At 34.2% G+C, this 25557-nt stretch overlaps 1 protein-coding gene across 2 annotated transcripts in view; it reads right to left on the minus strand.

Moving 5' to 3' along the window:
* The window catches only part of EPHA5 (EPH receptor A5), a 329941-nt gene that overhangs the window by 284727 nt on the left and 19657 nt on the right, over window positions 1-25557 (minus strand). For both annotated transcript variants that reach the window (XM_054566806.1, XM_054566807.1), the window contains exon 2: window positions 17090-17154. In XM_054566806.1, the coding sequence (XP_054422781.1) occupies window positions 17090-17128 (39 nt within the window). In that variant the 5' untranslated portion in view covers window positions 17129-17154. The remainder of the gene's footprint in view (window positions 1-17089; window positions 17155-25557) is intronic.

The following is a 25557-nucleotide window of genomic DNA, read 5'->3' on the forward strand; positions in this document are numbered from 1 at the left end:
GGTCAATGTGTGTCTGTAATGGGAATGTAGAATTGTCCTGATGTGGCCCATACAACATATTAGAAACTACATACAGGCTCCAGTTTCCAGTAGCAGACTAGTGAGTTTTTATTATGGTACCTTTGTCCAATTTTCCAGGCACGTTTAAGGAAGTGATTCTTAGGCACTCCTCCATATGCTGTTATGAAAAAGGAGAAAGAAGTATTCCTCTACTCAACATTTCTATAAATCACTGCATTTAGATAGGTTTAAAAAGAAACAAGTTCTTTCTTTGAAAACAATGCTTACTAAACTGTTCACTAAACACTCTTCATGAAGGTCTTCTAAAATATAATGGATAAGACGTTTCCTGGTCAAATAATTTGGGAGAACCCGAATGTTTGTTTATTTATTAAAGGCTTAGTATAATATAGCAGATAGAGAAACTTGTATAATATCATTTAATGTAATATTTAACAAACTTGTTTGAATATAGAATCCCTTTGGCTTAAAACATTTATTTCCTGTTTCAGACAATCTTTAATAAAACATTACTTTTGAAAGTATTGGCATAACTTCAGGAGTTTTAACCCTCTTTAAGTTACCTGCATCCTAACAGTCTATCTTGTTTAGTGGATACATCTTCATTTTATACAACGTTTGCATAGGAGACAGAGCTCTCCTATGTTCTTGCTGCCTTTTTCTGTGTCTGACCACATTATACCTACCTTGTCATCCTTTTAGAAAAATGGAAATTGGCACTTGTATTAACTCCAGCTGCTACAACAAACAGCATAGAATGGAGGCTTACACAATAAATATATATTTTTCACAGCTCTGGAGGATGAGAAGTCCAAGGTCAAGGCACTGGCAGATCCCGTGTCTGATGAAAGCTTGCTTTCTGGTTATAGATGGACACTTTTTTGCTGTGTCCTCATAAGGAAGAGAAGGGGGAAGGAAGCAAACTTCCCCCTACCTCTTCTTATGGTCCCAACCTTGGGACTCTACTCTCTTGGCCTAATTACCTCCCAAAGACCCTACCTTCTAATACCATGGCACTGACGTTTAGGATTTCAAAGTACGAATGGGAGAGGCACAAATATTGAGTGCATAGCAGTGCCTATAATATTCTCATATTTTGCCAATTCACACTCCAGTTCACAGATTTGAACACTCCACCTAGAATCACAGACACGATTTTTTCATGTCTACACAAATTCCAACTACGAACTAATTTACGTGTTAACACCTTTATACATAGCATAATTGCTTATTCAATCAGATTTTAAATCAAAGTCAGGACCATAAAAGCATAAAATATGGGTACTAATTAACAATAATTATTTTTTAACAGATGAGTAAACTGAGTTAAAGTTTGGAAAAACTCGCAAGTTTAACTCAATATGAGCTCATGTTATTATCATTATTGCCTGTTGTTAGTTTTACTGCTGCTGTTGGGGTGGTGGTGGTTTTCATAGTTTTTTCTACCTAAATTTACTTTTAAAGGAAGCTCTTTAAAGTATCTCGGAAAATATTGACCACATTTGCTTAATACCATGAAGATCCTCAACTATAAAATCCTACGTTACATTTATTATTTTTCACAATGCTGTCCTAAATTTTTCACTTGAAGATGTAGAGAGGGTACATAATAGGATCTTCAATATTTTACTGATAATGTATATGATGTAGTGTCTTTACTCTCATTTTTACATTCAAAGGAAAATACACAATATATATAGATGTCAGGAATAGACTTCAGTTCAATAATGTTACCACAAAAGCCACTAATGATTGGCCTTCTAGAGACTCTCACCATCTGATGACATGATAGCTGCCTTCCACCTTCCAGATTAACGCCTTCCTGATGCTGCTTTTTGGAACCACATTAATTTTCCTGATGTTAGTATTAAAAGTATATATGTTATTTGTAATCATAATAACTTTAATCTGTATATTTTAAGAAAATAAAATTATTCCAGAATTATAAGGTACTATAAATACAACATACTATCACTCCTGTTAAATATTTTTTTAATCCCATTATTCAATCTGGCAGCAAATGGTAAAACAAAGAAGCTTGTTTAATGAAATGACTTTATCTCTCAGGATTATACTCATCGTTATGCCTTTAACAGTGCAGACTAAAAGGATTTGTGACACAAACTGAATAATCTTGCCTTATTTGAATAATTTGTAATCATAGCAGAGCCTGTGATTCATTGGCTTATTACATATTTGCATGTTATAATCAATTAAAAGCCCATGCATGCCCAACTCTACAAAACTGTTTAAAATGAAACTCCTCCAGTAACAGTGGCAGCTGTCCTGTCCTGATGTATCTGATGCAGAGTGGAATACATGAAGGATTAAGTTAAGCATTCATGAGCCATTTCCATTATGTGTTCTAGATCAAATGTGAAGAAATAAAGCTGAATTGGAATGTATTTTCTGAATAAATTCAGATTTATAACCTATGGCATTAAAATAGAAATATTTCGGAAGTAGTTTCAACATGTAAGGGAATTCCACCTAAAAAAAAAAAATCAGTATCGATCAACGTAAAAGCTGCCTTCCTCTTTTGTTTCTATATTTTTGTATCTATAACTTGCATCTAAGCAAGAGACTTGATTTTATTGCAGCATAGGGACTTTCAGAACCAGGTCAGCAATCACAAGGGTTAGTTGCTTAGACTCTAGGGGAACAATGAGCTAATAGGATGTTATTAGTTTTATGCCTACTCATAACTAGATGCAGACAGGAATATGCACTTAAAGTAGCATGAAGGCACAGGGGTATTCACATTACAGAAAAGAATATTGATAACTGAAAGATGTAAAGTCAGTGACTGCAATGAAGTCTAAAATATAAGAATAATGGGCCAAGTAACACTGAGATTTCAAATAAATCATATAAACCAATTAAATATTATCAAATAAAATCAAAAGCCTCAAAAATCCCATGCATATAAAATTATTGAAAGCTAGGTATGATTCATGTGTTTCATACAGATCAGGCTTTACAGTTACAAAAATTAAACACTGAAACAACTTATTTCACTGCAAATTTTCAGAATATAATATTTCACATTACTAAGTATTTTTATAACTAAACCAATTTTATAGGAAAAAACAAACATCATACCTAAACAAATGCTTTATCATCAGAATTCCTAGAAGACTCTAATTAGGATGAAGCCCAGAGACTTTTTTCTAGCTACTCTCAGTATAGCAGAGATAGTCACCAACAGCTATAGCTACATGTATGCTGGGTGGTCGTATCCCATTCCCCCACCCCAGCTGGAGGTGGTTCCATCAGGCATGGACAGCTGAGCCAAGTGGAACCCATCATGTTCTTTCCATGTGGAATTTCAAACATTCCCAGACAGTCTGAGCTGGTCTTTGAAATACAGAAGATCAAATTTGGAATTGTGAGAAAGCCTTAAGCAAAATGAAGCAAAGAAATCTGGACTCCAGAGAAATGTATGAAGAAACTACTGGTTATAAGCAGGAACAAGAGAAGCAAGGGGTGACTACTACTTAGTTTATGGGAGCTCGCCCAACTCTTTGGTTTCAGTATTTCAGAAATTCAATTGACCTTGGATTGAGTTCATCATTAGTCTTTTTCTCCCTCTTAAGCTAGCTGAAGAGAGTTTTTTCCCTTGAAAACAAGTGAAATTAATCAACAAAATAATCAGCTTCAGTTATCTGGACAACTCACGAAGTTAAAATACCTCTTGTAAACTATCTCTGTAAGCATGGAATTTTATTTTAATATTTTTGAATGAAATATTTCCCATACCCTATTTAAAAGAAAATGCAGAAAACATTTGTTTTGAATATAAAGAATATTTATTCAGTGTATGACCATCATTGTACTCCTGCTCTATGTTAGAGATGCATAAAAGATGGTACTTAGAGTGTTAAGTTGTCATAGGTTTGTGTAAGCCAACTGCCTTATTACGTTTAAGCTGCTATAAAAATACCATAAACTCGGTCGCAAATAGAAATGAACAATAGAAATTTATTTCTCCCAGTTCTGGAGGCTGAACGCTTGAGATCAGGGTGTCAGTATGGGGAGGTGAGGGCTCTCTTCCAGGTGGCAGACTTCTCATTACACCCTCACAAAGCAGAAGCAGGCTGCTAGCTCCCTGGAGCCTCTTATTTGAGGACACTAACCCTGTTCAGGAGGGCTCTATTCTCCTGACCCAAGCACCTCCTGAAGGCCCCATCCCCTAATACTATCACATAGGGTATTAGGATTTCAAAGTATAAATTTTGGTGGGGACACAAACATTCACACCGTGGCATGCACCAATCCACAAAATTATAAATCATTCTCAATTTGGTAATTGTTTCCTCCCTTCACTGTGAATTTTTGCTTCTTGTTACAATTAGTGTGCAATCCTACTGAGATTTGTGAATCATGACACACAAATTAATATTTGTGATTTTATTTATTCATTAGTGAAAAACAAATGTTTTAGGAAACTTTATATATGTACTAACAAGTAAATTGCCAGGTGACTTTTGGTAAAACCTCTGAAGTCTTTATTTTTAAAAAATCTCGATGCTTTATTTAACAACAATCTATTTTTACAACTTTAAGTTTCAACTACAATTTAGTTCAAACATTGAAGATGGTAAGATAATGGTCAAGACAAAATGACGTTATAAGTCTATCATGGCCACTGTATACTTCTTAGGGTGAATAAAAATGAAAATAGAAACTAAGATAAAAAATAATAGCAACAACAGAAACTGACTCCTTAATATACATCACACATTGCAGTAAACACTGCATCATTATTTCATTCAGATCTATAGGAGAAACTTATGTGGTTATAGTATTGTCACACGCAGTTTATAGATGAGGAAACAGAAATAAAGACTAATTAAACTGCTACATTTTCAGTAGTAAGGGATGGAGCCAGATTTTGAATGTGGAGTATCTGATTTCAAATTCTCCATATTAACCATACTGCCTCTGTGGAGGCAAATATTTATATAATATAGTAATGTGTGGCCCCAACAATTATGTATATGTTTATTCAGGTTGTATATTTTATATTAGGGGTCATCATGCAAAACTTATCTATTTGAATAGTTGAGCACAGGAACTGAGTCCTGTTTATCAATATTATCTTGGAGCTAGACATGTGTAGTCTTTTGGCAAGATGAGTTGTATAATTAAATAAGTTGTATAAATAAAATAAGTTGTAAAAGTTGTTCTTGACTCAGACTTGCATGACATCAAATGAATAAGAACTCTTATCTAGCCCCTGTTCCTCCATGCCCTGACCCTCTCCTCTCTTGGAAGTTCTTGCTTACTCTGGTTTTATCTTTGCTCATTAAAAGTTGCGCCCTCTGCCTTTGCTAACTGACTCGCACTGCTGCGTGATGCCTGCTTTTATAATAAATGGAAGATTGTTTCATTCAGTGTCCCCTTGCCAGCATCGCTGTGTCTTCTCTTCACCTCAGTTCATCTCTGCTGCAAATGGACAGTCAAACTGAATTTAATATGTCTGTCATCGATTTTGTTTTTACTCAATAAATTTATAGACTTAAAAAAAAAAAAGAACTCTTATGTCTAAACTTTGATTTATTTTTCATTATTCTATCTTTAGCAAAAAAAAAAAATGTTCAGTCTTTGGATCCAATAGCCACCACATCCTCAAAATTTAGATGTCTAATTATGTATCCATCAGTAATATGAATTTATGTTTCAGGCATAGAGTAGAATGCTCACACTAAAGATAAGAAGTCTTTACACTAGAGAAGCTCTCAGTATTCACACAAACAATAGGTAATACTATAATAACTAATTTTTAGCATGCTCAATACATAATAAATGCTAAATCAACTAGGTCTAGGAAGAGGTCATCCTTTAGTGATGTAATGACAGTCTTCATGCTGTATAACTTCAGCTGGGACTTGAAAACAGGATTAACATTAAGATGGGTTAATGGAGAGTGGGAGGTAGAACTAGTTTTTACTAAACACTGCAAGTAGAAATTTGTATAAATCCTTGCAGGGGTGTCCAACTTTTAGGCATCTCTGGGCCGCACTGGAAAAAGAGGAGTTTTCTTGGGCCAAACATTAAACACGTTGTGACACATAATCGCACACATAAAAAAAATCTCATAATGTTTTAAGTAATATTATGATTTTGTGTTGGGCTGCATTCATAGTAATCCTGAGCCACATGTGGCTGGTGGGGCCCAGGTTGGACACCCCTGCTTAGGGACTTAAGAAGAGAGAAATCAAGTTATTTGAGGTAAAGTGTGATGGGCTATGAAATCACAAAGACGGAAACAACCAAGTTCCAGAGGACAGACATTTCATGTTGAGCAATTTGGACCATCACTTTCTGTATTAGTGCAAGCATTAAAAAAAAAAATAGAGAAAACAGGCAATAAATAACAAAAGCCTCACAAAACTTAAAACACAGAAGAGTGTTGAGCATTCTCTCTCCTCCCCTGCTGCCTTTAATGGAAATAATCAATAGGAATGCTGAATGATTACAGTATATTTTTTCTCTGTGGGAGATGGAGATTATGTACTCAGAACCATAAAGTATTTTGCTTGCAAAATTAATTCAAATTGACTTGCTCAGGAGCACTGTCACATGAATTGAAAACAGCTGAAAAATGGGTAGGGGTTAAAAAAAAGGATCATTATGAACAGCAATCAAAACACTCAGAAAAAAATACCTGGTGTTTGGGGTCCTGGGAACCTCCACAAGACCCAGTTCTATTTAGCATCTTCATTACTTAAGAGGAAGATGAGAGTAAAACAAAATCATTATATATATTATATATATAATATGTATATGTATCTCCAGTGCATATATGAAAACTGGTGCATATATCCTTGAGAGCAGATTTTTTTTTTTTGATGAAAAACTATTTTGGGCCCAAATTTTACATGGGCTGCATCATTTGGCAGAGAAACATCCGGACAGAGACACAGAAATCCCCATATACATAATGCAGAAGAGGGAAATATTAGAAAGCAATATGAAACAGGTGAGAATTACATTGGGAAATGATTGTTTGATGCAAGTGTATCCACAGGCTTTTCACATGACAGCAGAAATGACAGTACCTTGTATATGACTCTTTGGAAATGACCTGAAACTCTTTGTTCACATTTATGCTCCATGCTTGTTATATAGACCAACTGAAAAAGCCATAAAAAGCCCTCTCCAGGTGGCTTAGTTTGTTGGACCATCGTCCCATACACCAAAAAGGTTGCTGGTTCAGTGGCTTGTCAGAGCACATGCCTAGGCTGCAGGCTCCATGCCAGACCGGGAGGGTACAGGAGGCACCCGATCAACGGATGTCTCTCTCACTCTTCCCCTACTCCTCTCTATCTAAAACTAGTCTTCTTATGGTGAGGATTTTAAAAAGCCATAAAAAAGAGAAGTGATCATAAGAATTGTGTTTGTGTAGAGAACTGGACAAAGCGGTGAATGTGAGTAACGTAGCAGTACACAGTACAATCGGGAAGGAAGAACTAGACAGGGATTGGGATAGAGAGAAAAAGAAGGATTCCCCAGCACAGTCTGCTACCAGGGAGGAAGAGGGTTAGTCCTGGATCCATACTTTTCCAAAAAAGCTGAACTGAAACGGCCATTAGAAGGATGAAGTCTTGAGCTGCTCAATTGTAGTAGATTAAGGAAAAGGGATTAACAAAAGAATATCATGGATAAAGGTCGTTTTCCAGTTTACATCTGTAAGTTTCTGTAAAATGTGGGAAAAGTGTTTTTGAGACCCTCAAAAGAAGATGTTAGAGTTCTAGTGACTTTAAATATATAAATAGAGTCACACCTAATGAATATATAATACTCACATGTCACAATCCTACTTTGTAGGAATACACTGTGACTATTGCTAAGTATATTGCAATAACCATATTATTGCATATATCAAAGAATAAACATGTCATTTCTCTCATATGCCACAGCAAAGCTGGATATTTAAGAGAACTTTCTTCACAACTGCCAAGTTTCCATGTAGGAAATCTAAAAGCAAAATTGTGCTTGTTCTAAACTTCAGTGTAGGCTTAATGACTATCTTGAATTCCTTAAATTATTTATCTTAATTATCTTAGGTTGGGTGTGCTTTTTGTTTTTCTAAAAAATAATGAGTACAAAGCTACTTTGGAACAGAATTGTTCTTCATTACACTGGCATTTTCATTATATAGTATAATATCCATTCCCCTTAGAATTATTTTCTATCACTGTCCAAATAGAGAGCTTTTCTATATCCACTAATGTGTTCTTTTTTACCCACTTCAGCATTACTTTAATCTTTATTAGCCTCTCCATGCTCAGTGAGGGCCTCAATGCTTATCATTATCTTTCCTCTCCTTCAACAGAAAGCAAAGCCAAAATAACGCTCTGGCAAAACTCAGTCTGATCATAACCAGAATTCAAAATTAGCAGTGTTCAGAAATTTCTTCTCATCTTTTCCTTTAATTTTGGGAAGCAAAGAATCATCTATAAAACCTTCATACACACTATGGCCAAAAGCTGAGCATCAGAATAGAAAATCCAGTTTAAGTCTTTTTGGATTCAAGAGAGGCCACATACTGTACTCAATTTTGACTAACCTAAACCTGAGTTATTTTCAACTTCAAAAGTAAATACACAGGTTCTCTGTCTCCAAAAAAAAAAAAAGAAAAAGAAAAAGTAACAAAGTAGAAGAAAGTGGCAGGAACACAAAAATGCCACCATCTCCTGCTTTCCAGTGTCTTCTATGTATTGCTCATTCTTTCTCCCCCAAGACAGAAAGCAGGTTCCTCTCTCCTCATTTTAGTAAAAACATGATTGACATATCCTGAAATCTCTCTCAGATAAGTGAATAAATATGAATGATCCTAATGGCCACTAAGATCAGCATAATAAAATATCTCGAAATAATGTTTATCCTCGATGACTGGAAGAAGGTACAATAACAACACTGAGAGCAGAATTTGCACTACAACTCAGAGGTGGTGCCCAGGGGAGCGTGGAGGCCTGCCCGCTGCATGTGTGCTACAGGAAGTACTGAGAACTCAGTGGGGAAAAGCTGCTTCCACCAAAGCCAAGGAGGCAGGTGTATCTGGTGATTATTTGTAACAACAACAGATGGAAAAACAAAAAACCCAAAAAAACAGCAGTAGTGGAATTTCTGAGACCTACGAGCATAATCTGCTTTAAACAAACACCATAACCATTAATTTTATTCTCATAAGAATAAGCCTTGAAATCCCTTGCTAAAAATGTCCAGGAAACAAGGCTGTTTACATCCATGCTTAGATTATATAGGTTAATCAATAGTAAATGTTCCAGAAGGTGACTGAAATAACTCTGATGTAATGAGAAGGAAGCAAAACACATTCAAAGTGTGAACAAATAGGCTGATAAAGCTATGGATATGAAATTGACAGTTTAAGGGCAGAAAAAGAGAAGCCTAAGTGATAAAATACTTACTTTACAGAGTCTATTGGGTCTACTGCTATTCCACCATATGATTCCATCAAAATTCAAACAAATACTTTGCTATGAGGTTTGTTCATCTGTTCTAAACACTTTCATAATTTCAATTGAAATGGGATTTTGTCTCTGAAGGAAAATACTCATGTATTTAAAGTCTTCATTTATCTTTTCCTAGTCTAGAAGTAGAGGTTGCTACTAAATATTTGTCAATTTGGGTGAAAGTAGAGAGTTCAGAAATGGGAATAAAAAAAACAAAGGAGAAAGAAGAGAGGGGAGAGGAGGGGGAGGGGGGAGAGAGCGAGAGAGAGAGAGAGAGAGAGAGAGAGAGGGAGAACTTCCATAAATTGCCAAGTTTTCCAATGCAAAGTAAAAGTGTGAATATAAATTTATAAAGAATTGCTTCACTTCTTACTTTAAAATTGATAGTCCATTATCCTGTGATACTTTGTTGGCAACCTTAGATGATAAAAGATTTTTTTTCACAAAAATATATGCCTAGCCCTCACGGGTGTGGCTAAGTTCATTGGGTTTAGTTCTGGTTGAGTGTGTACAAGAAGCAACTGATTGATGTTTCTCTCCCTCTCTTTCTCCCCAAACACTCCTTCTCCTCTCTAAAAAAAATTAATAAAACCTTTTTAAAAAGTGAAAAAAAAAAAAAAAGAAATGGAGTTCTTACGGTTATGGGACACTGTTCTTTCCAAAAATCCCACAACTGGGTATAAAAAATAGAGGGCTAGTGTATGATAAAAATATACACATTATCAAACCATAAAAAGACATGGAGGAAGTTTAAATGCTTGTTGCTAAGTGAAGGAAGCCAATCTGAAAAGGCTAATAGTGTGACTCTAACTTCACGACATTCTATAAAAGGCAAAGAAGAAGCAAGTAAAAAGATCGGTATTTGCCAGAGGCCAGAGAGGAAGGAGGGAAGAAGGCGGCAAGGGATAAATCGGTGGAGCACAGGAGATTTTAGGGCAGTGAAACTGTTCTGTATGATGTTGTAATGGTAAAAGTATGTTATTATATACTTGTCAAAACCTACAGAATGTACAATAGAAAGAGTGAACTCCAATGTAAACCAAGGCATTTAACTAAACCAATGTATCAGTGTTGGTTTGTCAATTATAACAAATATATCACACTAGTACAATATGCTAATAATAGTAGAAACGGAGTGAGGAGTAGTATATTGAGGTAGCTGATATATAGGAATTCTCCAAACTCTCTGCTCATTTTTCTATGAACTTAAAATGTCTCTAAAAACTGAAGTTTCTTAATTTAACAGTAAATAAAATGATTATAAAATTTACAAGTATTTTAAAATGAAATTTTATGAAAACATAAAAATTAAAGGAATGACAATAGAGTCCATAACAAAATCAGTGAATTCTCAAGGTCTCTTTATTATTCTTTAACCTCATTCTTAATAATCAGTATTACTGTTAAAATTATGTCTTAATGGGTGGAGGCTGAAAAAGTTTGAGAACTTCAAGAGAAATTAGTTTTGAAAAGGTGTTCGGAAGTGAAAAAATATTTACTCAAACAGTGAAATTTAGAACTTAGGGTAACCATGCATATTTTACATCAATTAAACCAGAAGTCAGTCTGTGTTTTGTTTGTTTGTTTGTTTTTCATTGTTGTTTACCATTAAAGCCTAGTTCTGGCAAAAAGAAAAAAAATGCAAATCCTCTCCTCAATTTTATGCAAAGTGAAATTAGAGTATTGAGTCCCACATTTGGGTGTTCTGATGCGAAACCTCTCAAAGTCTACTTACTTCTTTTAACAGCCAAATGCCAAAAACATAGCTAAGTAGTTGTAACTTTTAACTACTAAAATATTGCTTTCTTGCTGTATTTGAAAACAGCGATATAGAAGAAGCCTTTTCATCAACCATCATTTTTTCTATTTCTTTAATGGTTTAAGAATCACATGGTACATTAAAAATTAATAGCTTATTTAAAAGTAAAAATAACAATGCAGGATAGATGATATAACAGCCACCCACCCTCACTTAACAGATAGAAAAGCTGAGATTCACAGAGGTCATAAAAAATTACAGATATAGTGGGTGTCAACTCATCCTCTTAATTATTTATCTATCAATCTCTATCTAATTGTATAATTACATATTCTATACACACATTATAACAAATGCAACTTCTATAATTGAATACCAATGTGTTACACATTTCTTCTCAAATACTTACAATTTAGCAATGAATAAAACGTGATCACATTGGCTCATCGTAATCTTTTTTTGAGGCGAATTTCTCCTTAGCAACCAATTCCTCATTTATATCAACTGCGCAGAGGAGTTCAGCTCTTGTTTAAAGTCATACACATCCTGGAAGACCTGGGTTTCAAATGGACTCAGTCTCTTACCAGCTGAATAAACTTCAGCACGTAATTTCCCTCATTGAGCCTCATTTTCCTCTTCTACAAAAAGAATATCGGGTATCTCTTTTTACATTGTTGCTGTCAATACTAATTAGAATTCTATACGTGAAAAAGCATTGTTTTTCATGGCAAGGCCATGAGAAACAGTGATTTGACACCCTGTGTGCCAAATACAATATAGTACACGTGCTCTTCCCAGTTGTGTCACAAACTACCTGAATGACTGAGGAAACACACCCCTGCGCCACTTCTGTACATGTATAAAAAAAAAAGATATGACTAGAAAGCATTTCATCTACCACTTGGCTCCAATATTATAGCTATTTGTTCTCAAAATAATGCTGTCACAAGTTGCAGGATGCTGGGAAATTTTGTTAGTTTTCTGCACTGTTTTAATCCTGGTGCCTAGAAAAGAAACTGGCATGTTATCAAGTGCCCCATACATATCTGTTGGATGAATAAATCGAGCAAATATGCATAAAAGTAAACTATGCTGTAACATGGTACTTCGTGATATGTCCAGAATAATAAAAGAAGAGAGTTCAGTTTACCACAATAAGGGACACACATACACACACACACACACACATACAAACAAACACCGCTACCTCATACACTGTGGCTAAAAAGCACATACTGAAGCCCAAATTCAAACGATGTGTCCTCTCTCAGGTGAAGTAGTCAAAAAACAACAATAACAACAACAAACAACAACAAAACAAAAACATGAAGGAAAGAAACCATCTCAGCATGTAACAATAAGTGAAGTTTAAAACAAAATAAAGTCTGTCCTGAAACAACAGAAAATCCTGATGTGTGTGAAATAGTAAAAATTGACTCTACAAAATGCCAACATTACAAACTGGCAACTTAAATGAGTGAAGAGTATCAAGTGGAAATTGAGTCAAACAGGAGAAATTGCTTACTCTCTTAAAAAACAGCCTTACTCAGCTTTTGGCTGTTGAGATCATAAAAGACTGCTAACTCTTATTTTCCAAAACTTCCAAGTAAACAGAAAAGCTGGAAATTCATTTTATATGAAATCCCCCAATCTTTATGTGCTGACAGTGAACTCATGTAAATACAACGATAGACAAAAACAACCTGGTGGGTGTTTCCCTTAGTATGAAGAAAATAGAAATGTAATAGAAGGTCAAAGAAAGGGTGTTTACTAAGTTCCAACATTGTGCCAACACAGTCCCACTCATTTAGTCTTTACACAAAAATATAACCATAATTTATACACCATTACATAAATAAAACAAAATAAAATAAACTACCCTTCCAATAAATATTTATTGAAGTTCTATTATATGCCAGGAACTGGGCACAGTTTTAGAAACACTGTCTACTGGTCAATATGTGAGAGCTACAAGAAGTCTAAGAGTTTACAACCATAGAAAAGTGTCACAGGTACAATGGTTGTTTCTAAGAAGTATATGGAACACATGAGTGGCTTCCCCAACTCTTAGGCCCAAATTTGGGGTGGTGTTTTTTAGTGGTATAAGAAATAAAATCAGTAGATGAGTGGATAAAATAACTATGGGACATTTACACAATGTAATACTGCTTAACCATAAAAAAGAAGAAAATTTTACCCTTTGTGACAGCATGGATGGACCTGGAGAGCATAGTGCTAAGTGAAATAAGCCAGTCAGAGAAAGGCAAGTACCATATGATTTCACTTACATGTGGGATCTAAGGTGAACTAACAGCAAAATAAAGACAGAGTTGCAGAGAGCAGGATGACGCTATGGGGAGGCAGGAGGCAAGGGGATGGCGGGATCAGGCAAAAAGAAAGAGGACTTGTGGACATGGACAGCAGTGGGTGTTACCGGGGGACAAGGGTATCAGGGGGTCAAGCGGTCATGGAAAACTTACAATAAAAATTTTAGAAAAGCAAAAACATAAACATACAAATTAATAAAATAATAAAATAGTAATTCTTAAGGACTGAAGTGTAGGAAAAAGGTCTGGAAAAAAGTATATACTTTTTTACTTGGTGTAATAAAAGCTTTTGGACTGGGAGAGCTCTGAGTCAGATTAAATCAAGACAGCTTTACAAAAGCAATCTTCCTGGGAGCTATCAGATTAAATAATGACAAATTTCTGGAGTCAAGTTTTGAAAAATCTCCTACCCTACTCTGCCCCCTCCAGTGCCTGCCAGGCTGCTGGTTTTCATCATGGATGCAGGTTTTTGGTTTTTCAAAGATATCTGAGAGCTGACTAGCCAGAAAAGGACACAGTGCACCTCAAAATGCCACAACACTTGCTATTCTAACATGATTCAGTCAGTTTTAAAAAATAAATGTTGCTGTATGGTTCCAAGACTTTGGATAATTTTTACAGTTCTGAAAAGTTGATTTTTACATGTTTTCTAGTGTCTTCATGTCTTTTCTAAAGGAAAGAATTTTGGAAGCCTTTACTTCACAATTTTTGCTGACATCACATATCACTCTGCTGACCTCCCTGTATATTTTGTCTAGAATTAGATTGGTTATCCAATCATAAATAGCACAGTCTGATAACAATATATTAAAGGTACATATATATTTTAGAATGATTTATACTTTGTATGCTCTTTTTCTTCAAAATACAATTTTAAAAATTCCTTCATTTTGTATTTGAGTGACATAACAAAATATAACACATGGATTCTGCACGCATTCCACATATTTAAACAAGTGCATTTCCACTAAGTGTCTCTAAATTAATTTTTTAATAGTAACATGACACATAGCTCTATCAAATGAAACATCACCCAAAAATAATACAAAAATTAAATAGAATTTCAAAACTGAAACTAAATACTAAAATCTGATACTTTACTAACAATTATAATACAAAGAAAAAGAAAACAAAGTTGTTAGAATGATTGGAAAGAACCCATTGTTGATACAAAGATATTATGTATTTTTAAAAAAATCAATTGTGCTTTATACAGGAATCATTTACAAATCTGGGTGATTTCCCCAACATTTCTAGTTGCCAGAGCCAGTACATCAGATTTACCCCCACAGTTAAACCCTTTCAAAACTTTTCTAAATAACTTCAGAATGGAAAGAGGAGAAACACAAAACTAGACTCGAAGACAGTATGACGTTCTTTCAGGATTTTCAAAAATAAATTTCAATCCAGCATATCAGCCACATTCCCAGAAAAGGCAATTTAAAATACTTATGTAATAAATAATTTTTGGTTTGTGGTAAAAATGGAGAGTGCAAAATATATTTATAGGTTCTCCTAGATGGATGTCAGCTATCTACCTACCTCTTCAGGGGTGGTGATAGATATAAGAAAATAATTTGAGGGTGGGGTTGAGAACAAAAGGAGGAAGAGCACAATAAAGACAGAAGAATGACAGACTAGAGGAATATATATCATATGCTGGCACCAGTTATATCTAAGTGGGACAATTCTTTTTTCATTTGGCTTATCTAAACAAAGATGTTCTAATGTCTTCAGTTTATTTATATTGTATCTCTAAATGCAATTATAAACTTTAACACCCAAAAAGAAATACTAAGTTAATTGAAAAAGAGAAAGCACACTGAGATTAGGATATTAACATATAAATTATTATTAATTACAATAATTACTACTATTTCTTTTACTTCAGTAATAACTTTCTTAGTAAGGGACAGATAAAAACACACCTGACTTACTCATCAAATGGAAAAAATTAAAAAATTTGGCTATTTGGGTTGTTAATACCAGATTTGTAATAATATTCAGCTACTTAAAAAAAAACTAAAATTAACCTTCAAAAATCATACAAAATATTAGTGCATATTAATTTTCTAAATCTCATATTTTTTATTTTTAAATATGTCACTTTTATTATATTTTTATCATTACCAGTTGTTTCCCTATACCCTCCTCCACCTCCACCCAGCCCCCTACCTCCCACATTCACTATGTTGTTGTCAATGTCCATGAGTTTTTTTCTTTTTAGATTTTTATTCATTTGTTTGTAGAGAAGGGAAGGAAGGGAGAGAAACATCAATGTGTGGTTGCTTCTCTTGCACCCACTACTGGGGACCTGGCCCACGACCCAGGCAGGTGCCCTGACTAAGAATCGAACCAGCGACCCTTCAGTTCGCAGACCAGTGCTCAATCCACTGAGCCACATTAGCCAGGGCTCCATGAGGTATTTTTTTTTTAAGTTAAATATTAAAACTATTTATTTTTCTTAAAATGGAGTGTTGAAAATATTTTTGTCTTTGTCACAAAGTGGTTCTGTAATTAATTTGGGTAGTCTTAAATAAAATACTGAAATATTAACTATTAAAAATAAAAAATCTCTCAAAGTTTAAACTATTTTTAATATAATAGGCATACAATTCAGTTTATACTTCTTGTGTAATATAATAATTTTATGTCATGATATTCTACTCATGTTTTTATTTTACATCTAATAATATGGATGTGTTTCTAATTTAATAAACAGTTATGGAATAATTTTAAATATAATCTATTTATTAATAATATGAGTATTATAAATACATAAATATGCATATTGTAAAATGTGATTTACTTAACTTTCATCCAAAAGACTTTATTTTTAATGTACACCAGAAAAATAATTTACTAATAAAAACAACTGTTGACTATAGAGATGTTCCAATGAACATCTTTTCTGAAAGTTTTCAACAAAGAAAAATTCAAAAATTGAAAGAAAATGTTTGAATGATGACTGGCCTGATAACCTGAGAAACACTTAATCTTGAGAATTTAAAGGGATTTCTTACAATATTTTCATTCCCTAATGTAGAAAAGACATGCAAAATAAATTGGTCCAGTGTTTGAATTGACACTGGCCATTGACACGTTACCCTTATTTCCTAATTAATATAACCAAGATAAGAACAAATGGCCAGCAAATCTTTTTTATTTTAACTCTTATTTTTTTAAGATAAACCAATTCTATTTGTTGATTGCTTCAATCTGAAACTCTCCTGAATGTCAAAGGGAACTTCACAATTGTTTATGGAGAAACACTCAGAGAGAAAAATCACATATTTGTTATTCAGTCATTGAAATCCATTCCTTATTTTCCCGCTTTTCCCAAGTCAGAGCTAATTTGGGGTCTCCACCCTCATCTTCACACATACACCCCTCCTCTATTAAGAACAAATATGTCCAGTGAATTTTCAATCATATGTGACATTTAACATGATGTCTACTCAGGTAACATAAGTTGAAAGGAAAATTTTATGAAAGCTTACCCCGTTTTTTGGAAAAGCAATCCATCCCAGGTCCCCCATAACAGTACGTGAATCCAATAAATTCACTGAAAGAGAAAGAACACAAAACTGAGTCAAATGCACAAAAATGTACAACTATTTCCATAGTGTTAGTAAAAGTGCATATTGCTACATAACTGAAATTAGATTAAGCATTCATTGTGATGAATATGAGAGTTATAATCAAAGAAAATATTTTGATGCAAGAGAACAAGTGATTTTGAATTAACATTTAGAGCAAAATTATATAAACAAGTCATTACCCTAAGTGCTTTTTTCATCAAACAACAATAAAGAAGAAGAATTTAAATAAGAAAAAGAAAATATGAAAACTCCACAGAAAACAGTAAGGACCATGCAGCTATTTTTCAGGCTCTAGGTTTTGGGATTAGCTGCAGTCATAAAACCATAGCTGAACGTATTGTATTTTCTTCTGGAAAGCTGTTATGAAGCAATTAACAAATAATTTACATTAAACAGCAATAAACTATTCCCAAGCTTGTAACATTTTTGTGGTATTAACTGAAAACTGTAATCCAAATTGCAAGTTTAATTAAGAAATAAATCTACACACCCTTAACCAAGTCAAGGATATTGTAGCAATTCTCAAGGTTGTTGTTACAGTTGCATGTCCATTGCATTTCTGAGATATCTTCTACATATATATTCCCATAATCTTGAATGTGCTTCTTATAGAACTGTTAACTACATTTTTGAAAGGCAGTCGTCAATTTTGGCTCTATATCTTAAAATAGCTGTTGAAATCCCCAGGATGGAAGTCTGAATATTATCATTGCAAAAGGTAGCCACACTGTGTGTACACATACGTGCACCTACATTCTACACAGAGACCATGTTTATATTTCAAGAAGTGTACCTACTGTCCCCGTAAGCTAGACTACCTGAAAGAGTACTCTGTTGTCAAACTGCTTTAGACCTGGATCACAGATCATTATCTTGCCAACCTATTATGCATAACCTAGATAGATCTTGTTGGCCCACTCTGTTGCTGAAGCACTAAGTGAGCATGGCATATGGTCCCAAAAGGGAAAAAAACTAGGTTATGTCCAGTCAGAGGTATGAAGCTTCCTAAGCGAAATTTAAGAGCCAGTATCTTGAAATGTCAGCATTAAAAAAAAAAAAAGTGATTCTGTGTATAAGTGTAAGCCTGGCTATTAAAGGGATAACAGTTAGGCTGAGAAACTTATGATATTTCTATAAGAGAATATAAAACAGCATTACTGTGCCCTAGAAAATGAAGATCATAATTCAAACAAATTTTATACACACTATAGAAATTATGTGCATTTAACCTTTATTTTCTATGAATTTTATTTCATATAACATCAAACACACCTACACATTAAGGTAATAGTTTATATTAGTGATATAAAGATAAATCAAAAATTTTAAATTTTTATAGAACAGAAATATACTCAGTACATACACACACACATATATACATAATATACATGTGTGTACAGTACACTTTTCTATTTCCCTCAAATTTTAAGCTCTTTGACTATAAAAACACATACTTATAGAATGGATGTGTCATATTCATCTTTATCCTACACACATAACCTTGGCTTTAGGGAATAATTCAATAAATAATTTGTGAAATTATTTTTAAAGGAAATTAACCTACTGAAAAACTATTGTTTAAAACAGAAAAAAAATATATGTTTCCCTACCCACTGACCTTGCAAATTTGTCAGTCAATCCACTAAATCTAATTTTCCAGTTAGATCCATTATCTTTTCTTTTTACTCTATTGTTGGCTTTTTTGGTTTCCATGGGAATAAGGCTACATTAAACTTAAATGTCCTTGTCCTCATTTTGGCTTTTCTGGGACACTTAGGTATGTGTCTAGACATGACTAAATGCCAAGGGAGTGCAGAACCTAAATCATTATGTTTATTCATCTTTATGATTCATTATTTCACTTTTGGTATTGAGCAGCAGCATATCTGTGTAGGCTAGATAAAATAGAGCAAATCAGCAAACTGAACGCCTTCTATTACGATGGCAGACAAACTGAACTTAATCCTGTGGTGGCAAACTCCTGTGCATAGGAATTCTAGAAATTATTAACCAGCCCGTCAAAGCCCCTAAATAATATGTGGATCTTGAAGTATTCATTTTTACCAACAGAGATTTAGATATCTTTTTCAAGTTCAGTTTCCCTCACTTAAATTAACTTTACTCTAAATTACTATTTTTACCCCTCTGTTGGCCTAAAGTATATATGTGTGGCCGTGTGTGTGTGTGTGTGTGTGTGTGTGTGTGTGTGTGTGTGTGTGTGTGTGAAAGTAAATGAATGGACTCAAAAAACTAGCTTGGCTATTAATACAATTTAATGAAAATTTTCAGTATATGAAATACATTATTAAACACATGAAAATAACCACAATAGAAATGTGTATTATCTTTCATATGATGATCTTGTCAAAAGTGGTTTTTTTTCCAGATAAATGGATTAGGAGGTTTATAGCAAATGCATATATCTCACCTCCCATGACTGTCTAAAATTGCTTTCTTCTTCAAAATAGATGATTTCATAGAATCCACAATGCAAAGAAGGTATTTATAGCATTACTAAATTGAAAATTGAGAAAAAAGGGAAAAGTAGATATTTTAGGCAATGACTTGCAGATTACTATGTTATAATTTTGTTCATACAGTGCAGAGCAAATTGGGATTTGATCCCTCAAGGAAAATAACTAAAATTACATATATATCTCATACATATTGATATATTACCACATGACTTATATATAGATCTCCATATTAATCTCTATGCTCATATGTATAGAAAGAGAGAGAGCTTTCTTATACCTCCAAATTTTGCACATGCTTACTTAGCTCTCTTAAATGTTCTTCACCCTTTTTGAATCGCTAACTCTTCATTTGTTCTACAAATCATATTTCTGCAACTACTTTCTTTATGAAGCCATCTCTGATCTTTTCTTTCCTAAATCGAGATAAGGTGTCATTGCTGAATATTCAGTTAGCACCAAATTCTTATCTCCAAAACACTGAATACAGAGAATGGTATTGTTTCCTTAAAAAAACACTATATTTAACTCATGCCTATGAACCTGGCCTGTGCTCAGAACAGCTGAATAGCTGTTTTTCTTATAAATGAATCATTTGGTCAGTGGGAAGATCTGGAGGGTGTGTCTGCATGAGAACATTCCAGTGGTTCTCAAAATGGATATCTGGTAATGTCTGGAAAGATCTTTGATTTTCAGAACAAGAGGGTGAGTGGTGATCACTTTTTAAGGTATATAATAAATGTTGAGACATCATGCTGTACACCTAAAACTAATATAATGTTGTATGTCAAATATACTTTAATGTATTTTTTTAACTGAAAGACGGCATCTCGTAGGAAGCCAGGCATACAGCTAAGCACACCTCTATGATACAGCAAAACTTTGCCCACGCTCAGGGAGAAATTACCTGGCTCAAAGTTCCCTACTGCCAAAGTTGAGAAACCCTGGGATAAACACCTATGATCCTACTAGAAAATCTCTACCTTCACAGATTTGTGTAAGGTACATCAGTATCATGATCTGCATTAATAGAACTTAACATATTTGAAGGAATTCCTCATGAATCAAAATATTACTCCTATTTAAGGAAATAAAAGTAGTACACGTTGAAGTCTCATTTAGGAAAAAAATATTTTTATAATCCAACTCCTGAAAATTTTCTCACACAATCAATGTAGCTGTTCTCATTTATGTTCTAATAATTTAACATGCATGATAGTATACATGAAAAAGCACTAGGTCTCTGATATTATTCCTTCCATTTCCCCCACTACTTAAGCTAGTTACATAAAACCAGAAGATGAGGGTACATATAAATGTGAATTTTCAGAAGCTGATTTCCCAGTATTATTACCAGATTCATGTGTTTACTTTTTTAATTTTTATCGAATTTGTTGGTTAAAAATTATAGAGGTTTCAGATGCACAATTTTATAATTCATCATCTATATATTGTATTGTGTGTTTATCATCCCAAGTTAAGTCTCCTTCCATCACTATTAATCTCCCATTTGCCCTCCTCTACCTCCCTGTTCCTAGCTTCCCCTCTAGTAATCATCATGGTGTTGTCTGTGACAGAATGTTTTCCTTTGCTTAAACCCTTTTGCTTTTTCATTCAGCCCCCAAACCTCCTCCTCACTGACAGCTGTCAGTCTGTTCTGAGTCTGTTTCTCTCTTGTCTGTTAATTTTGTTCATTAGATTCCACATACAAGTGAAATCATATGGTACTTGTCTTTCTCTGACTGGCATATTTCACTTTACATAATACTCTCCAGGTCCATCTATGCTGTCACAAAACGTAAGATTTCCTTCTTTTTTTACATCTGAGTAGTCTTCCGTTGTGTATATGTACCATGTCTTTTTCATCCACTTATCTACTGATGGGCACTCAATCTGTTTCCAAATCTTGGTGCTTATAAATAGGGCTGAATGACCACAGAGGTGCATATATTCTTCCTAATTAGTGTTTCAGGTTTCTTTGAGTATATTCCCAGAAGTGGAACCACTGAGTCATAAGGCAGTGTCATTTTTAGTTTTTTAAGAAAATCCCACACTGCTTCGCACCGTGGCTCTATCAATCTGCATTTCCGCCAACAGTATGTCAGGTTTTCCCTTTTCTCCACATTCTCGCCAACACTTTTTGTTTGTTAATTTATTGATGACAGCCATTCTGACAGGTGTGAGGTGATATCTCATTGTGATTTTAATTTTCATTTCTCTGATGATTAGTGACATAGAGCATCTTTTCATGTTTATTGACTACATCAAACTAAATGTTTTGCACAGCCAAGGAAACCATCAACAAAATGAAAAGACAACCCACTGAATGAGAGAATATATTTACCAACGATACATCTGACAGGAGGTTAATATTCAAACTTTATAAAGAACTTACAAAACACACACAAAAAAAACCCCAAAATACAATTTTTGTTCTGGCTGTTGTGGCTTAGTGGATTGAGTGCTGGCCTGTGAACCCAAAGGTTGCTGGTTCTATTCTCAGTCAGGGCACATGCTTGTGTTGGGGGCCAGGTCCCCGGTGGAGGGCAACAAAATAGTTAGGAAGTATAAATTATAATTTGGTGGGCATTTTTTCTTTTGAACAAAATGAAATTTTAATCTTATTAATGTCTGAAATAGGATTTAGCAAGCAGTATACTTTACAACTCTAACCTGCATACATCTTCTGCTGGGAGATGTGTGAGTGTGAACATGCACATACTTGCGTACAGGCAAATGCAATATGATACTGAAACTGGTACCTGGTACGAGAGGGATAGAATAAAACAAAACTGTAGATGCTCCCTTTCCCAATACACAATGAAGAAAACAAAGAATATTAAAATTAAAATTCCCATATGTGCCAACAATAAATAAGAGAATAATGAATGAACTGTCAAGGTTAAACATGTAGCTATTAAGGAAAGATACAAAAGGTTCTGGGTTAGAACTACAGCATTCCATCATTCCCCTTATCCACAGGGCATACTATGCACTATGTTTTTCCTATACATACATACCTATGATAAAATTTAATTCATAAATTAGACAAAAGAAGGGATTAACAACAATAGCTAATAACTGAATAGCCCTGGCTGGTGTAGCTCAGTGGATTAAGTGCGACCTGAGAATAAAAGGGTCGCTGGTTCAATTCTCAATCAGGGCACATGCCTGGGTTGTGGGTGAGGTCCCCAGTAAGTGGCATGGGAGAGGCAACCACACATTGATGTTTCTCTCCCTCTCTTTTTCTCTCCTTTCTTCTTTTTCTAGAAATAAATTAAAAAATCTTTTTAATAAATGGGCAAAGGACCTGAAGAGACACTTTTCCAAAAGGACATACAGATGGCCAATATGAAATTTATTTTAAAAGACAATAATGGATCTGGACCTGTATCACAGTAAGAGTCACTAAGTATATTCTATGCCGCAATTACAGTAATTAAATTGTTCTGAACAGTATATATGTTTGTTGTAAATTGCAATGAATACACAATGAGTATTGATCTTCATTGTACAACTTAATTAAAACTTGTCCAGGAGAAGCCACTAATGCATATAATTATATTAAAGGATATGTTTGATACCACTATTACTTTGGAAGATACCAATTAGATAAGAGAAATTTCATAGAAAATGATTTTATTTCATTATTTATATTTTAAAATAAAGCCACACCATTGAACTGAGAGATGGTCTTCAAGGTCGTTTTCCCTACATCATTGTAGTGAAGATGGGTATATTGGTTGGTATTCAAATCAGTAATTAAGAAGACAGGTTCTCCAGGAGAACACTCTATAGAGCTCAATGAATAAATAGTCTACCATGAACTTCTTAATTTTATGTAGGAAAGAATGAATTGTAAATACAGGAACTTTTTAATAAGTAAAAATCAGTTAACTGTCTTTCCAACCAAATAACATAGTATAATAGAACTAATTCAAACTCAATCTTAAGTACGCTTTATTTTTATTACTATACACTAACAATTTTAATGCTTTCTTGAACAAATAGAGGAAAGCTTTTAAATAATTTATTTTTAGAAAAACTCGAGGGTTGTTAACTCATTTTTGTTGATGGGAATCAATGATGGCAAGAAAAAGGCAGAATGAGTGAAATCAAACATGTATTTGAAGACTTCTAAGTCTTCACTTTCACACATCCTAAAAATTAAAGGTTAATTTGAGTTAATGATTCAAATATGGTCTTCAATGGTTATCATTTCAAATATTTGTAACTTTCTGTGTATCACTTTGACTCCATTGCTTCCCTTTACCATCTGGTAGTAACAAATACCAGAAAAAAATATTGAATTCTCCAGGAAATTGACACATTAGGACAAATGGGTTTTGAGACTTTGAAGACTGCTCCGGGACATGCGATCCCACCACCCTCAGTGGGTGACGCCTGGAGAGAAGGCGTGATCCTTGATGACGTGAAGACAGAGAGCCAGAAGGCATAGTCTTACTCATATTGTTTCTATTTTTTACATAATCTTCACAGTAACAAATAAACACAATTATAATGGTAGTTAAACTTCCACCACAATATGAAGAGAGAATAATTTGGATTAGAAACAGAATGGCATTTTCTTTCTCTAAAGTCATTGAAATGAAGTCCCATTGCATATAGTAAAATTTTGATGGGTGAAATCAATAATTTCTATTTAACAATATCAAAAAAGCTACTGGATTCAGTTACAATACACATTTTACTAATCTGTGGAAATAAACCCCAGATATCCAGCTGTCCAGCCTCTCTTCATGGTCCAATTCAACACAGATGTGATTTCTTACTTGTGGGTTAAAGTTTATAATTTGACAACTGCTGCAGGGAACAAAGAACAGTGGACAAAATGAGTGCAGAGAAAGAGTACATGTGTTTCCCATTGGAAAACTAAATTTGTAAATTTGGTAAAAATTATGTTAAAGGTTTAGTGGTGTTATGTAGATTTCTGGTATCCCTTTACTTGAAGGCAAGAGCCTACAACTTACAATATTTCCACAGACAATGAACGGGAGAGTATCCATTTCTGTGCAATTCTGAGCAGCCTATGTGTATAACATTTAAAAAAAGAAGAAGAAGGGACATGGCAGAGTGTATTATGTGTCAGTTGCTCTAATGAGCAACTTATATATACTTTTTAATTTAATCATCTCAACAAACCTATAGGCTTCACAGAACACTGACAGCTTGCAATCCCTTACAAAGCCCTAGCAGAAAAACCAAGGAAGGAAGAAAGCATTAAGCAACACTTGAGGCCTTTGTGACAGCAACTGAGCCCTGCTTCCTCAAAACAAGTCCCTCACTTAAAGCTTGGTCATAAGATACTGTGATTATGGCTACACAGCCACCTATCTCCCTAGACATTCAAATGAATTAAACCCTAATCATAAATGAAACTGCTTTATTTGTATGTAAATCATGGATGCTGAGTACTGCTTGAGAAAAATCACACAACCTAGGAGTTTGATTCTGAAAATTTATGCTAATCGTGTAGCTCTGAGTTCTAATTTGCCTTGTCTTTTGGCAGGATTTGGTTTGACCTCATGGACAAACACTTTCTCTCACCCTCTCTGTTCAGTGACAACATAATTTCTGTGGTTTTCTTCTACCCCTCTGGCTACTTGTTTCCATTATAAGCTACTCTTCCTGTAACGACTCTTCAAATCTTTGCTTTGATCAATACTTCGTTTTTGTCAACTGTCTTCACTTTTCACTCTACACCAACAGTCTCGACTAGAACTTAACATGGGAAATGAAAAAGTAAAATATTGAAAGAACAAATGTCTTGCCTCCAGGCCATTTATATTGAATCAGACTATTTAGGATGAAGAATAGCTAGTATATTTATTTTTTATTTGTTTGTTAGTTGGTTGTTTGATTTTAAAGACA

Source organism: Pteronotus mesoamericanus, unplaced genomic scaffold (genome assembly GCF_021234165.1).
Source record: "Pteronotus mesoamericanus isolate MK-2021 breed Mesoamerican mustached bat unplaced genomic scaffold, CSHL_Meso_final contig_180, whole genome shotgun sequence".
Lineage (NCBI taxonomy): Eukaryota > Metazoa > Chordata > Mammalia > Chiroptera > Mormoopidae > Pteronotus > Pteronotus mesoamericanus.